Below are 15493 nucleotides of genomic sequence, written 5' to 3'. Positions count from 1 at the left end.
GAAATCTCTTTCCAGTCCCACCATCAGAGGCCAACTACTGGCTTCTGCTCTCTTTCAGCCTGTGCTCCTCTCCCTCCTGTCTGACAGCAGAAGACACTGTCCCTCTGGATACCCCAACAGTGCCCTGAGCTGCATCTCTTGCCAACTGCTTTACTATGTCACAGCAACATTGTGTGTGTCTCCGCCATCAGACTGTGTGTTCCTTGATGCTCTGGGTCACCTGCATCTAGCATGGCATATGTCTTGTGCTCAATAAATGTGTATTGTACAGAATTGACTGAATTTCTCTCACTGGCAGCCCCCTCTATGCAAGCCACCTACCTCTTTTCGAAGGTGGGTGATGATCTTGTGTGGTACTGAGATGACCTCTCCATGACTGGTCCGAAGGGCAGGCAGAGTTCCTGACATTGAGAGAGAAGTATACCAACCAGGCCCTTAGCTGCCTATTCACACATATTTACAACACATTCCTGCCTATCTCCTGCTCCTCCCCTTTTACACACCCTTCCTCACCCCCAAAGGATACTGGGTACCTGAAGGGCTCCGCCAGGGGTTGCTGATCTTGTGCACCTTCAGTGGAGCACCTGTAAATCTGGCATAGGTCTGCAGGAAATGAAGCAGAAGGCAGAAAGGCAGGGCCATAGTCCCCACAAGGGGTGTCAAGAAGAGAAATAACATTTATTGAATACCTATGTGCCATGCCCTATGCTTAATATCCTAGTCCAGAAAAAAAAAGAGAAGACACTACCACTGTTATTTCTCAAATGGACAACACAGTGCTTAGAGAGATTATGGACATGTCCATGATTACAGGTCAGTTAGGAAAATCCTTCCCTCTATCTCCTCCCCTGTCATCTACCTGGTGAACATTTATCCTCAGAAGCTTTTCCTAACAAGTATCCCTCTTCTTGGAAGCATTGACCATGCCCTTCTCTTTGGCACAATCTGTGGTCTGTTACTACTTATACCTGAATATTTTATTATATTTATTTGCTTACCTATCTGCCTTTGTGTAAACTCAAGGAAAGGAACCGAATTTTATTCATCTTTGCATGGCAATATTTAGTATTTGGAAGAAATATAATAGATGCTTTTCAAAGCAGGAATGAATAAATGAAGCTAAGTCTGTCTGATTGCTAAGCTCTTTCTACAGAGCCTGGCTGTGAGTCTTTTGGTCCAACAAACAATAGGCTCAGTAAATGCTGTTAAGTGAGGAGGAGGAAAAGAAGACGGCTGAGGAGAAGGCAGGAATTCCAAACCAGAGTAGGTCCCTGAGATAGTCCAGCCTAGTAAACCTCCGGATGGAGAAACAACGCCCAGAGAAGAAAAAGAATCGCCCCAAGGTCACACAGCCAGTTAATGAATGAGCAAGGACTAGAACCCATCTCCTGAACTCCCCACCAGGCGTCTTTTCATTGCTGCATGAAAGCTAGAAAACTACAGCACAGGGCATTGAGCCCATAGCGGCCACGTACGCTCTTTGACTGCCTCAGTTTCCCCCAATGCGCCCGTGCTGAGTAGCTCTGACAAAGTTCGGATGCTCGGCTAGTTCGGCCCCCTCCCCAGTCATCGAGGCACAGCAGAGGGCGCCGGCGCCTCCCCTCACCAGCACGGCCAGGCTGTCCAGGTCCACTGACGGCAGGCCCCAACCCCCTGACCAGCAGAATAGCTCCATGGGCGCCGCCATCTTGCCCGCCCCCTGTCCCGGAAACACTTCCTTCTGTGCTCCTGCCCTCCCCTGCACGGACCCGCCCCCTGCCACCGCCCCTCGTGTCGTGGCGGGCAGGGGGCTTGGGGAGGTCTCCGGGGAGGCGAGGCTTCTGCTGGCCCGACTGGCAGCCGCACTGCGGGGGGCTGGGCCGCGGGCCTCGGGGAGGGACGGCCGCCGGCCCATCCAGAGGCGGGCCCCGTAGCGGGACAGCGCTGTCAGCCAGGCGCGCCTCGGAAAGTCACGGCGCTTCGGCTGAGTGGAGCCCCGAACCCCCGACGGCGCGGCCAGCCCAGGAGAGCGGGGTCTTGTGCGCCTGGGCCAGGTCTGGGGGCTCTTGCCAAAGTGCACGTGGCCTGTACTGCTCTGGGGCCCCTTGGGGCTCGTCCCAGAGCGGGGACTGCGGCGGGGGGGTCCCCCGAGCAGCATGTTTTCCACAGCGCGTTATGTTTGGAGCAGGCCCTGCGCCGCCTGTCGCCATGGAAACAAAACAGGGGCGGTGGCGGCGGCCGGAGCGGACGCCGGACTGGGGCCTGGGTGGGGGAGGGGAGGAGAGTGGAGGCTCGCAGGCTGTTGCCTAGGTAATGGGAACTCAGGCGCCCCTCTGCTTCATCCGGATCAAGGACCGTCCGCTAGTACCTACAGGATTCCACAGTCTGGTCGTTGGCTCCTGGCCTGTCCCCCGGTCTTCTGCGCCTGTTCCTGGTGTCCCTTTCCTCTTTCCTGGTTTCTTCACTCCGACCTCACTGACCACTGCTTTAGACTCTCCAGTTCCCGTCAGACGCTTCCAGACTCCCAAAGTTTCCTAAAAATGAGGGAAAATGGAGAAACAGGCCCGTGTCAGGGGACCCCCACCCTAATAAAGAGCGCTTGCTCCGCCAGAACAGCAAACTTCATGCCATGTGGGCATCCCTGGGCACTATAGCAAGCTAGTTTTGGCCACTCCCTTGGCATCCTTTCCTGCCAGCTGTGGAATAATGCCCACTGTCTAGCACTGCCCCTGGTAGGGGTTCTTGCCTTCCACAATCGTGGCTTCCAGAAAACGGTAGCATTTGGTAGTGCTGTGTGCTGAGACCCCCAACAGTGTGATGACTGGGGAAAGGGAGGCAACTAGGGGCGGACCATTAGGGGGAGGTAAGAGGCAGGGAGGCCTCCAGGACTGTTTCCCAGTGCCCCTGGTTCCCAGAGCTGATGATGCCTGCAGGGTGATTGGCAGCTCTTTGTTTCAGCCCCCCCCATCCACCCGCCTGCTGGCCCCCCCTCCGACTCCGTCCCTCCGCCCCCCGGCTCCTGCTCTCTCCGCCTAGCCTTTTCCCCTCCCAGCTGCCTGCCTGCCAGGGGTAGTGAGCCGGCTGAGCGGCATGGAGACGCAGGAACTTCGGGGGGCCCTGGCTCTTCTCCTCCTTTGCTCTTTCGCATCTGCCAGTCAGGACCTGCAGGGTAAGCCTGTCTCCATCCTCTTAGACCACTCTGCCTCTTTCCCATTTGCCCCCAGCCCAAGTAGCAGAGAACATGTGGGCAAGGAGAGAGGGGAGGAGTCCAGAACTTGAGCCAGAGGAAAACGTTAGACTGCCTAGAATTGGTGAAATTATGGCCTGGTGGAGAGGAGTGGGCACCAGAGGGTAGTGGGGAGTCGGAACGGGCCAGGGTCAGGCATGAGGCCAGGGCAGAGGACTCAGGAACTGGATGCTCAGGCTGCCTGGCTGGGGTGGTGTCTGAGCATCTGTAGATACCCCAGGGTCTGGGAGAGCAGCCTGAACGTGGATGTACTGTGTAGGTCCCTGGGCTTCATCCCCCTGTGCTCCTGGGTGTCCAACGACAGGGCGGGGGTGGGGACCAAGAAGCCTGGGCTTTTTCAGAGGTTTGGTGGTGGGATGGACCATGGGTGTGGGAGAGGTAGCTGGAGCAATGACACAGGCGTAGATTCTTTCCTGGCTGGAGAAAAAACCACAGATTGGCCAGGACACAGGAGGCAGAGGAGCTGGGTCCTACGTTCCCATGGGAGACAGCCCAGATGGTGGGAGGGTCAGAGCCCTCAGTGGGCAGCTGTTCTTATCCAGAGTGATTGTGATGTGCCCTTAGGATGGGAGGAGGGACACTAGGGTGTGGAACGAGCCAAATCCAGCAGTGGAAAGAGAAGCTGCCTCCCGTTTCTGCCTTGTGGGCACCAGGTGCCACTCCTGCGGGGGATCAGCACAGCATCTCCCTTGCGCCACCTGGTGGAGTCATCTCAAATTTGTGGGGTGCTGTTTCTGTTTCTAAGTGAGCTTCAAGCCTGCAGGTTCCTGGAAGGGGGTAGAGGGCAATAATGGGGAAAGGAAGGCACAGTGCCTCTGTCCTCTGAGAGCAAGAGTTGAGTTTTGAGGTCACTAACGCTGCCTGGTGGTGGGGGTAGGGGGTGATGTGGGCTTAGGGGAGGGCATACCTTAGCATTTGATCCCATTCTCTAACCTTGACAACCCCTGCCTGCCTGACCAGTAATTGACCTGCTGACTGTGGGCGAGTCTCGACAGATGGTGGCTGTGGCAGAGAAGATCCGGACAGCCTTGCTCACTGCTGGGGACATCTACCTCTTGTCTACCTTCCGCCTGCCCCCCAAGCAGGGTGGTGTCCTCTTTGGCCTCTACTCTCGCCAAGACAACACACGATGGCTGGAGGCCTCTGTCGTAGGCAAGATCAACAAAGGTGACTGGTGGGCATCTCCTTTCCTGCAATGGTGACCCCTTGAGCACTCTCCCTCATCCCTACTTCCCAAGTGCTTCCTAATTTTCCTTGGCCTCCACTGGGGACCATGGTCCCATTTGGCTGTGCCCACACATCAGGGGCATCTGGTATGGGGTGCTTACAAGGTGCTTTAAGAGGCCAGGTACCAAACAATCGGGTGAAGCTTGAGGCCTGGTATTTATAGGGATGGGTTGTACTTGGGATGCCTGGAGGGAGGGTGAGGCATGTCTCTGCCTCAGCAGTGTTACAGAAAGGTCCTTCAGATCCCTGGCACAGTTCAGTGGGCACAAACCAGCTGTCACCCTAGGAGAGGATAGAGTCATCTGATACCACTGAAGACTACTTCAGTCTTATTCTCCAAACCAATTTTTTATTTTTATTTTTATTTTGGTTCCCATACCAGGAGTCGAACCTGGGCCACTTGGGTGAAAACCAGGAATCCTAACTGCTAGACTATATGGGAACCAGTTTTTTTTTTTAAAGGGCATCTCACTCTGTCACCTAGGGTGGAGTGCAGTGGCACAAGATCAGCTCCCTGCAACCTCCGCCTCCCTGGTTCAAGCAACTCTCCTGTCTCAGCCTCCCAAGTAGCTGGGACTACAGCTGCCCACCACCAAGCCTGGCTAATTTTTGTAATTTTAGTAGAAAAAGCATTTCGTCTGGTTTTTGGTAAGAAAGAAACTATTAAAAAAAAAAGAAAAAATAAAGAAACAGTGTTTCGAATGTTGACCAGGCTGTTCTTAAACCCCTGACCTCAGGTGATCTCCCCACCTTAGCCTCCCAAAGTGCTGGGATTACAGGCGTGAGCCATCACGGCCCACCTCTACACCAATTTGAAAAACATTTATTGTGTACCTATTGCATACAAGGTGTTGGGAGCTACATAGTAGAATTAGGGATGGGGGCCCTAGAGATGTCTCCAGCAGAGTTGATCCAAGGCTCAACTGGGAGGCAGGGGATGGGGGTACAGTGCCCATACTGATCTCCCCTCCTGGGCAGTACTGGTACGGTACCAGCGGGAGGATGGCAAAGTCCACGCCGTGAACCTCCAGCAAGCAGGCCTGGCCGATGGACGCACACACACAGTTCTCCTGCGACTCCGCGGCCCCTCCAGACCCAGCCCTGCCCTACATCTCTATGTGGACTGCAAACTGGGTGACCAGCATGCAGGCCTTCCAGCACTGGCCCCCATTCCTCCAGCGGAGGTCGATGGGCTGGAGATTAGGACTGGACAGAAGGCTTATTTGAGGATGCAGGTGAGCCAGGAGGAGACTCTAAGTTCTGTGGAAATAGAGTTTGCACCAGTTGGGGAAGGGGTTGGTAGACCTTCCCACCTTATTCTGCTGCTATCCCCCCAGGGCTTTGTGGAATCTATGAAAATTATTCTGGGTGGGTCCATGGCCCGGGTAGGAGCCCTGAGTGAATGTCCATTCCAAGGGGACGAGTCCATCCACAGTGCAGGTAACACAGACTTGTTTGCTGACATTGGACCACAGGCCCTGTGGCCTTTGGTGAATCCTGTGTTTTCAACCTCCCTCTCAACACCCATTCCTTTGGCTCACCTTCCTGGGGTTTCTAACCGTTATTCCAAATCTTCCACCTGACTCCAAAGTCTCCAGTACAGCCATCCCAGAAAAAAAACAAAGCAATCCAAGAGAGGACTATCACTGAGGAACTCTGGAAGGGATGGGAGAGAAAGAAGTTAATTGCTTGGTCTTGGCTGACTGAGAGATACTGGTCTTGAGTCTTTTTTTTTTTTTTTTTTGAGACAGTCTTGCTCTGTCACCCAGTGGTGCAATCTGGGCCACCGCAACCTCCCCCTCCTGGGTTCAAGTGATTCTCCTGCCTCAGCCTCCCTAGTAGCTGGGATTACAGGTGCCTACCACCATGCCCAGCTAATTTTTATAATTTTAATAGAGACAGGGTTTTACCATGTAGGCCAGGCTGGTCTCGAACACCTAACCTCAAGCGATCCAACCACCTTGGCCTCCCAAGGTGCTGGGATTACAGGTGTGAGCTACTACACCTGGCCTGGTCTTGAGTCTTTTTTAGTACTTGCTGGCAGCTGTCACCAGCAATTTCTCTGAGCATTACCCATCTGCCTGATCTCTCTGGCAGGGATGTTCAGAGCTCTCACCTAAATCAAACACCCACCTTTCCCAGATATTTCAGAGGGGGCGGGGAGAGAGGGGGAGAGAGAGAGAGAGGGAGAGAGGGAGAGAGGGAGAGAGGGAGAGAGGGGAGAGGGGAGAGGGGAGAGGGGAGAGGGGAGAGGGGGCGCACTTGAAGGGAATGGGATGACCAGGTGTGGTGGCTCACACCTGTAATCCAAGCACTTTGGGAGGCTGAGATGGGCAGATCACTCAAGGTCAGGAGTTCGAGACCAGCCTGGCCAATGTGATGAAACCTCATTTCCACTAAAAAATACAAAAAATTAACCGGGCGTGGTGGTGGGTGCCTGTAGTACCAGCTACTCAGGAGGCTGAGGCAGGAGAATGGCTTGAACCCTGGAGGTAAAGTTGCAGTGAGCTGAGATCGCGCCACTGCACTCTAGCCTGGGCAACAGAGCACAACAGAGCAAGGCTCCATCTCAAAAAAAAAAAAAAAAAAAAAAAAGTTGGGGGAATGGAATGTACTGGGGCCCTGGCCCTGCTTTGGGTCCATCCCTTCCGTCACTCCCATGCCTAGGAACCAGGAGGATTTGGGTTTTGACTTCCTATGAAGCAACTCCCTTAGAGGATCCTTTGCCCTGTGGAAGGAGCTAGCACTGCTTGTCTGCCAGCTCTGCCCTCCCACCATTCAGCACCCCATCTTTATTCTGAGGCTCGAGCCCTGTCCCTGCCTTCCTTCCTCCTCCTCACCAGCCCGGCCTCTCTTCCTATCACCGCACCCCTCTGACTCTGTTTTCTTCTCCTCTCCAGTGAGCAATGCACTGCACTCCATTCTAGGTGAGTAGGCCACGCTGAAGTGGAAGTGGCAAGGGGGGAGGAGGCCCCAGGCTCTGGCAGCTGCCTCAAACTAAGTCCTCTTCAGTCAAGAATGTAGTAGGTTTAAAGGCAGGGGTGGGCAGTCATGGCAGGTGCTGGCTTATTGCCTACCAAGGGCCCTGGACTGGTACCCCACTACTGAGCTCCTCACACCCTGGGTCCTGACAGGGGAGCAGACCAAGGCGCTGGTCACCCAACTCACCCTCTTCAACCAGATCCTGGTGGAGCTGCGGGATGATATTCGAGACCAGGTTCGGGTGGGCCAGTGAAGGGTGGCACTAATTCTGGGGTGGGGTGGCAGATGCCAAGTGCCGACTCCTCCCTATCCTTCCCCAGGTGAAGGAAATGTCTCTGATCCGAAACACCATCATGGAGTGTCAGGTGTGCGGTGAGTGGGAGTGTAGGGGAGGCTCCAGATGACAGTGCTATGTTCCCTACCCAATGGCTTCAGCTTCCCATTCTGGTGGCTTAAATGGTGACCACCGGCTAGCTCTGACTGTGTCCACCCCTCAGGCTTCCATGAGCAGCGTTCCCACTGCAGCCCCAATCCCTGCTTCCGAGGCGTGGACTGCATGGAAGTATACGAGTACCCAGGCTACCGATGTGGGCCCTGCCCCCCCGGCCTGCAGGGCAACGGCACCCACTGCAGTGACATCAATGAGGTGGGGGAGGGCAGAGCCCAGAAGGGTACAGAAAACTGGGGTGAGGACGTCAGGAGGGGCCCAAGAGGGTGGGATAAATGCTGGTCTGGAGGAGAGGAAATCTAGAGTTTAGGAGCGGTCAGAGACAAGAAGAGAAATGAAGATGGGAGAGACAGAAGGCCTGGGGCAAAGACTGAAGGCCACACAGGGAAGGAGCTAGGAAGCGGCAGTGGGGGCTTGAGATGGCCACCAGGGGCTTGGGGAGGAAGCCAGGGAACCCCAAGGGAGGCGGGATGGGGACCAGGAGCACAAGGCGATTGTGTGGGGAGACTTGGAGCAATGGTTCTTCGATCACAGGCAGGGGCCTGAGTTTCCCAGAGGGCAGCCTGACCTCTGCCTTCTCGTCTGGTCCCCAGTGTGCTCACGCTGATCCGTGTTTCCCAGGCTCCAGCTGCATCAACACCATGCCTGGCTTCCACTGTGAGGCCTGTCCTCGAGGGTACAAGGGCATACAGGTGTCTGGTGTAGGCATTGACTATGCCCGGGCCAGCAAACAGGTCAGACTGGGTAGTGTGTGTGGACAAGGGATCTTGGCCTTGTAGAGGCCAGGGGCTTCTGGGCTGGACATGGGACCCTTGTGATGTATGGGGCAGGGATGGCTTTGCATTGGCTTTGGGTCTGGGCTTAATGTTGATGTTCACAGATAAGGCCATACCAGTGCCCTCTGCTGTATCTGAGGAGACCCACCATAGGTCTGGTTCCACCCAAAGTCTGCCCCTTCAGGTCTGCAATGACATCGATGAGTGCAATGATGGCAACAATGGTGGCTGTGACCCTAACTCCATCTGCACCAACACTGTGGTGAGCCGAATACCCTGAGAGTATTCTGGGGTGATGGGAATGGTAAAACCCCACCCCCACCCCTTTTTACCTTCAGATTTCCTGCTGCCCTTCCTCCTCTGCAGGGCACTACACAGATTAGGTGTTCACACGGACTTGGTTTGGAATACTGGTTTGCTCTTGTTGGCCCTTTGGCATATTATTTAACCTGTTTGAGCCTCAGCTTTCTCATCTGAAAACTGGGGCTGTTATCCACCCTGAAAGGTTGTCATGAGAACCTGACATAGCCGAATGCCCAGCCCACACCCCGAAGGTGGGGCAGTACTGGTTCCGGGTGCCTAGTGGGCTCCTTCCTGACGCTGCCGCTCCACTCTTAGGGCTCTTTCAAGTGTGGTCCCTGCCGCTCGGGTTTCCTGGGCAACCAGAGCCAGGGCTGCCTCCCAGCCCGGACCTGCCACAGCCCAGCCCACAGCCCCTGTCACATCCATGCTCACTGTCTCTTTGAACGCAATGGTGCAGTGTCCTGCCAGGTGAGCTAGGCTTCAGGTGTGGAAGGAAAAGGGGAGTCTGGGGGAAGGGGTAGGGCTCTGTTTAGGGCCTGGATTGGGGGCCTTCATGGGAGAGAGGTGGGCCTGGGCCCGGGAACTGGTTGGTGGGGAGACAGAACCTGAAGCAGGGAAAATAGAAGGAGGAGGGGAGCCGGTCCAAACTGCTAGCTCCTACCCTTTATGTTGCCCAGTGCAATGTGGGCTGGGCTGGGAACGGGAACGTATGCGGGACTGACACAGACATCGATGGCTACCCAGACCAAGCACTGCCCTGCATGGACAACAACAAACACTGCAAACAGGTGCAGGGGGCAGGCGGGCGGGGGAGCACGGCGGGGAGCCCAGGCTGGGTCGGGCAGAATTCATCATCCTTGTCCTCTGAACTTTAGGACAACTGCCTTTTGACACCCAACTCTGGGCAGGAAGATGCTGATAATGATGGCGTGGGGGACCAGTGTGATGACGATGCTGATGGGGATGGGATCAAGAATGTCGAGGTGACTCTCAGACTGCCCTGCCCCCTGGAAGCTCCTCTACTCTGCTCCTGTCCTCTCAGTGCCTTTCTTACCTCATCTGGTAGCTCTCTAGGAAGGGCCCAATACCCCAAATTAGGGAGGCAAAAACCTTGTGCCCAGGTCAAGGAGGTTGGGTGGGTGAGACCATGCCAAGCAGTTTGACCATCACAAGGTTGTGATCTTAGAAAAGGATACAGTGACAAGGTAGGTGCAAGTGACAAGTGGTTTAGGGGTGCTGACTCTTCCCCTCCCACCCCTCTGCCCAGGACAACTGCCGGCTGTTCCCCAACAAGGACCAGCAGAACTCAGATACAGATTCATTTGGTGATGCCTGTGACAACTGCCCCAACGTTCCCAACAATGACCAGAAGGACACAGATGGCAATGGGGAAGGAGATGCCTGTGACAACGATGTGGATGGGGATGGTGCAGGCCTGGGGCTGAAGGGGAGGCTGGGGGACCTGTAAGAATTTGGATCAGGTGGGGACGAAGCAGGGAAGCTAGGAAGACTCTGTGAACTGGGGAGGCATGCTTGTGGAAATTGGCCTGGGTGAGGAGAGTACCTGCAGCAGATGTCAGTGGGAATGTGAGGTAGGTGTAGCGTTAGGCAGAGTGTGGACTAAGGGTGAGACAAGAAACAGGCAGATTTCCTGACCAGCTGTCCTCTGGGTGGGTCCTGAGAAAAAGTTCAGGACTTTCACCAACCTAGAAGAGAGTATGGCATGTTCTGGTAATAACCTTGTGCTTCCCATGTCTTCTAGGCATCCCCAATGGATTGGACAATTGCCCTAAAGTCCCCAACCCACTACAGACAGACAGGGATGAGGACGGGGTGGGAGATGCTTGTGACAGCTGCCCTGAAATGAGCAATCCTACCCAGGTACAGGGGGATGGTAAGAGCAGGGGAGGGATGAGGATACTGGTGGATGAAGCCCCAGCCCTTTGGATGGGAACTGGTCAGATCACCCTCTTGAGTTATCAAGAGAGATGGTGAGAACAGATCCCTCTCTCTCAGACAGATGCAGACAGTGACCTGGTGGGGGATGTCTGTGATACCAACGAAGACAGGTAAGGTCTTGGCCAAGAGACGCAAGGTCTTTCTTTCTTTTTTTGAGATAGAGTCTTATTCTCTTGCCCAGGCTGAGTGCAACGGCATGATCTTGGCTCACTGCAACCTCTGCCTCCCAGGTTCAAGCAATTCTCCTGCCTCAGTCTTCCCAAGTAGCTGGGACTATAGGCTCATACCACCATGCCCAGCTAATTTTTTGTATTCTTTAGTAGAGATGGGATCTCACCGTGTTAGCCAGATGGTCTTGATCTCCTAACCTTGTGATCTGCCCACCCCAGCCTCCCAAAGTTCTGGGATTACAGGTGTGAGCCACCACACCTGGCTTTTTTGCTTGGAGACAGAGTCTCTCTGTCACCCAGGCTGGAGTAGAGTGGCACAATCTTGGCTCACTGCAACCTCTGCCTCCAAGGTTCAAGCGATTTTCATGCCTCAGCCTCCCCGAGTAACTGGGATTACTGCCATTTGCTACCAAGCCCGGCTAATTTTTGTATTTTCAGTAGAGACAGGGGTTTCACTGTATTGGCCTGGCTGGTCTTAACTCCTGACCTCAGGTGATCTGCTGGCCTCAGCCTCCCAAAGTGGTGGAATTACAGGCATGAGCCACTGTGCCTGGTGAAATGCAAGGCCTTATTGGGGATATTTTACTTTCCTCTAGTATATCTTTTTTTTTTGAGATGGAGTCTTGCTTTGTCACCCAGGTTGGAGTGCAGTGGTGCAATACTGGCTCGCTGCAACCTCTGCCTCCTGGGTTCAAGCAATTTTTCTGCCTCAGTCTCCTGATTATCTGGGATTACAAGCATATGCTACCAAGCCTGGCTGTTTTTTGTATTTTTAGTAAAGATGGGGTTTCATGGTGTTGCCTAGGCTGGTCTTGAACTCCTGACCTCAGGCAATCTGTCCACCTCGGCCTCCCAAAGTGTAGAATTATAGGCGTGAGCCACTGTGCGTGGGCCATAGTATATTCTTAATTCCTTCTATGATTTAGCCTTAATTCTTGATTGCTATTGAGCAGGAAGTCATTCTTTTTTTTTTTTTTTTTTTTGAGACGGAGTTTTGCTTGTTACCCAGGCTGGAGTGCAATGGCGCGATCTTGGCTCACCGCAACCTCCGCCTCCTGGGTTTAGGCAATTCTCCTGCCTCAGCCTCCTGAGGAGCTGGGATTACAGGCACGCGCCACCATGCCCAGCTAATTTTTTGTATTTTTAGTAGAGATGGGGTTTCACCATGTTGACCAGGATGGTCTCGATCTCTTGACCTTGTGATCCACCCGCCTCGGCCTCCCAAAGTGCTGGGATTACAGGCGTGAGCCACTGCGCCCGGCCCGAAGTCATTCTTACAGTCTACCCTCAATTCCTACTGCTGGACCTTCACCTCAACTGGCTGATTGCCAGGGTTCTGATTGGATGGAAAGTAGACTCCAGAGGCTCCTAGGCAGAAGCACAGAGAAGGACAAGGAGTACCTTTAAAGGCTTTATTTGGTTCCTGTTCTTCTGAGCAGCGATGGGGATGGGCATCAGGACACCAAGGACAACTGCCCACAGCTGCCGAACAGCTCTCAGCTGGACTCAGACAACGATGGATTTGGAGATGAGTGTGATGGTGATGATGACAATGATGGCATCCCAGATTACATGCCTCCTGGTCCTGATAACTGTCGCCTGGTACCCAACCCCAATCAGAAGGACTCAGATGGTAAGCAGGGGGACCCAGAGTGCGTTAGACTGGTGTTGCCGTTGCCCAGGGGGAGGCAGCAAGCCCTGTCGGGAAGTGAGGAAGGGCAGGGTAGGGAACGAAGTCAGAAATGCAAGGCCCGGGTGGTATTGCTGCCTAGTGGCAGAGGGCAGGGCCTCCGTGAGCACCCAGCCTCACTCTGTGCAGGCAATGGCGTTGGTGATGTGTGTGAGGATGACTTTGACAATGATGCTGTGATGGACCCCCTGGATGTGTGTCCCGAAAGTGCAGAGGTAACGCTTACGGATTTTCGGGCCTATCAGACCGTCGTCCTGGATCCTGAGGGTGATGCTCAGATTGACCCAAACTGGGTTGTGCTCAACCAGGTACTCGGGGCAGTGGGATGGGCAGGTGCTATCAGACAGGGCTACCGAGGGAGCCTGGGAAGGACAGCACACCTGCATCACAGCTTTTCTCTTTACTGTACAACCCCAGGGCATGGAAATCGTTCAGACCATGAATAGTGACCCTGGCTTGGCAGTTGGTATGTAAGGGATACCCAGTTCAGTAACTTTCAAATGGAGAAATCCTATAGGGGCAGAGGGTAGGGGAGGAAACAGACAGGGAGAATGGGCAAAGTGGAGAGAGAGAAGGCAGTGGTACAAGTTGGCCACACACAGAGCAGGCATCCCTTCCCAACCTCACCCCATCATGGGCCACCAGTAGCTTTCCTACCCCTGACCTTTATCCCACCCCCACCCCAGGATACACGGCCTTCAATGGCGTGGACTTTGAAGGCACCTTCCATGTGAACACAGTGACTGATGATGACTATGCGGGCTTTCTCTTCAGTTATCAAGACAGCGGCCGCTTCTACGTGGTCATGTGGAAGCAGACGGAGCAGACCTACTGGCAGGCTACACCGTTCCGGGCGGTTGCCCAGCCAGGGCTGCAGCTCAAGGTCCCCAGCAGCCCAGATTCCCCAACCCAGGGTCCCTTCTCAAAGTTCTCCCCTGCAGCCCCAGGCCTCCTCCCCTGCCTGACTGGGAGGGGCTCTCTGGAACCCACAGCATTCTCATGACCACCTAGACTCCCTTTCCCACCTGCACTTACTGACCTGTTGTCTCCCTTCACTCCAGTTCTGCAGTTGACCCACTGTCTTTGCCAATGTCTCTCAGGCAGTGACATCAGTGTCTGGCCCAGGTGAGCACCTGCGGAATGCCCTGTGGCATACTGGCCACACCCCTGATCAGGTACGACTACTGTGGACGGACCCACGAAACGTGGGCTGGCGGGACAAGACCTCCTATCGCTGGCAGCTTCTGCACCGGCCTCAAGTTGGCTACATTCGGTAAGGAGAGGGGCTGAGCCCACCTGTGGGACTCAGGCCGGGCCTGTCCTTCCTCTTTAGCTGGGACTCACCAGTGGCCTCTCCATGGGTGGGGACTGCAGCTGCTTCTCTCCATCTCCCTTCTCACTGCAGACACAAGCACCTATGAGTGATGTTGGTGAAGTCACTCCTCCTCCATGACCCATTTTCCCCTTTGTAAAATGAGGGCATTGGGTTAGATGCCCTTTACAGTTCTCCAGAAGCCTCTAAACCCAGGCCAATCTGTGAAGGGGCACATCACATCTGGCTCTTTAATTGGAATGGCCTGGAACCTGCCTTATCAACCTGGATAAGAATGATCTGACCTGGAAGGGATCATCATTTACAGAAGAGAAAACCAAGGCCCTGACTTCACAGGCCTTGGTTCAGCACTTTGTCCACAACTTTGCATTTCCCTCCAACAAGCAGCCCTAGTTGGTGGGGATGAACGGGAAGGGGAGGGGAAGTGGGTCTGCTTATAGGCTGGACTTTCCATGGCCAAGAGCCCAGAGTCCAGGAACCTGGGTTGGTTCCCCTTTAAGGTGCCTGGGGCTGTGGGGTGCCAGGACAGGGGATAAAAGGGGGTGGACTAGAGCCTGGGAAGCGGGTGACTTCACCCCCCAGCCCATTGTGCTTATCGTCATGGCAACCCAATCCTCGCTTGGAATGCGGCTGGTGCTTTGAGATGCAAAAGGAGCTGGACAAAGAGCTAGGGGCCCCAGGCCTGAGAAAAGCACCACCCTTCCCTCTCCTTTCCTTCCCTCCCTTCTCTCTCAGGCCTGGTGAGCTCAAGGGGGGCTGGGGAAAAGCAAAGCCCCAGGCATGGTGGCACAGTGCCCACTGGCACCCTAGCACCCATGGACACTCCTGGAATCTTGGACAGGGTGAAGCTCTATGAAGGACCCCAGCTTGTGGCAGATTCTGGGGTGATCATTGACACATCCATGCGAGGGGGGCGTCTTGGTGTATTCTGCTTCTCTCAAGAAAACATCATTTGGTCCAATCTCCAGTATCGATGCAATGGTGAGGTGGCTGATTGAGATCAAGCTGATCTTTCATGCCTTGTGGGAGAGCCACATCCTCTGACCTAACTTATTTTCCCTTCTTCAGACACAGTGCCTGAGGACTTTGAGCCATTCCGGAGGCAGCTGCTCCAGGGAAGGGTATGAGGAGGAGGCCACCGGATTGAGAATTCAGAATTTTAGACCCTTCGGCCTTAGGGTCCATCCTGGAGACCCTGAGGTCTAAGCTACAGCCCCTCAGCCACCCACAGACCCTTCTCTGGCACCCAAAAGGAGTTCAGCCACAGAGGGGTGGTCACCCCACTGTTCAGGGGTGAGAAGTTTTCAAGGGGTATTACTCAGGCACCAACCCCTGGAAGGATGACAGCACATTGCCATAAAGTTCTGGTTGTTTTCTAA

At 54.6% G+C, this 15493-nt stretch overlaps 3 protein-coding genes, 1 long non-coding RNA gene and 1 other non-coding gene across 21 annotated transcripts in view; 2 read left to right on the top strand and 3 right to left on the bottom strand.

Annotated features, from left to right (window-relative positions):
- LOC100894943 (lysosomal acid glucosylceramidase) overlaps positions 1–273 on the top strand; it is a 22015-nt gene extending 21742 nt beyond the window's left edge. For both annotated transcript variants that reach the window (XR_013529407.1, XM_078355926.1), the window contains exon 12: positions 59–273. The gene's annotated coding sequence lies outside the window, so the exon portion shown is untranslated. The remainder of the gene's footprint in view (positions 1–58) is intronic.
- The window catches only part of LOC100397722 (metaxin-1), a 17563-nt gene extending 3201 nt beyond the window's left edge, over positions 1–14362 (bottom strand). Inside the window, exons 1-4 of one of the 2 annotated variants that reach the window (XM_035279814.3) lie at positions 14126–14362; positions 2352–2513; positions 534–603; positions 322–401 (exon numbers count right to left, since the gene is read on the bottom strand). In XM_035279814.3, coding sequence (XP_035135705.1) covers positions 322–401; positions 534–603; positions 2352–2513; positions 14126–14239 — 426 coding nt within the window. In that variant the 5' untranslated portion in view covers positions 14240–14362. Of the gene's footprint in view, positions 1–321; positions 402–533; positions 604–1606; positions 2196–2351; positions 2514–14125 lie in introns of those variants that run through there. The other variant, XM_002760078.7, reaches the window with a different exon arrangement.
- On the top strand, positions 3045–15493 carry THBS3 (thrombospondin 3). Of its 14 annotated transcripts, XM_078355876.1 has the most exons (24): positions 3045–3148; positions 3791–3970; positions 4187–4393; positions 5432–5688; positions 5791–5893; positions 7354–7380; positions 7588–7670; positions 7756–7807; positions 7933–8081; positions 8477–8617; positions 8844–8921; positions 9278–9430; positions 9640–9750; positions 9838–9945; positions 10230–10389; positions 10725–10843; positions 10979–11031; positions 12531–12724; positions 12911–13089; positions 13199–13247; positions 13468–13664; positions 13882–14054; positions 14956–15095; positions 15183–15493. In XM_078355876.1, the coding sequence occupies exons 3-24, from the start codon at positions 4222–4224 to the stop codon at positions 15239–15241; spliced, it is 2757 nt and encodes a 918-aa protein (XP_078212002.1). In that variant the 5' UTR covers positions 3045–3148; positions 3791–3970; positions 4187–4221; the 3' UTR covers positions 15242–15493. The 14 variants fall into 14 exon arrangements, 13 of the variants coding, with proteins under 13 accessions (XP_078212002.1, XP_078212012.1, XP_002760122.3 ...); XR_013529406.1 differs by lacking the exon at positions 3791–3970 and having other exon boundaries at positions 13556–13664; XM_078355886.1 differs by lacking the exon at positions 3791–3970 and having other exon boundaries at positions 7756–7800.
- TRNAE-UUC (transfer RNA glutamic acid (anticodon UUC)) lies at positions 4824–4895 on the bottom strand. The gene has a single exon. It is a non-coding gene; the product is annotated as a tRNA-Glu (tRNA).
- On the bottom strand, positions 5577–12507 carry LOC118149222 (uncharacterized). Of its 2 annotated transcripts, none has more exons than XR_013529420.1 (3): positions 12493–12507; positions 5995–6109; positions 5577–5713 (listed from the first exon to the last, which is right to left on the bottom strand). It is a non-coding gene; the product is annotated as an uncharacterized LOC118149222 (long non-coding RNA). The 2 variants fall into 2 exon arrangements; XR_004736580.3 differs by lacking the exon at positions 12493–12507 and adding an exon at positions 7622–7646.

The sequence above is a fragment of the Callithrix jacchus genome, chromosome 18, assembly GCF_049354715.1.
Source record: "Callithrix jacchus isolate 240 chromosome 18, calJac240_pri, whole genome shotgun sequence".
Taxonomy (NCBI): domain Eukaryota; kingdom Metazoa; phylum Chordata; class Mammalia; order Primates; family Cebidae; genus Callithrix; species Callithrix jacchus.
The sequence above is the reverse complement of the archived record's forward strand: the minus strand, read 5'-3'. Positions and strand labels throughout refer to the sequence as shown.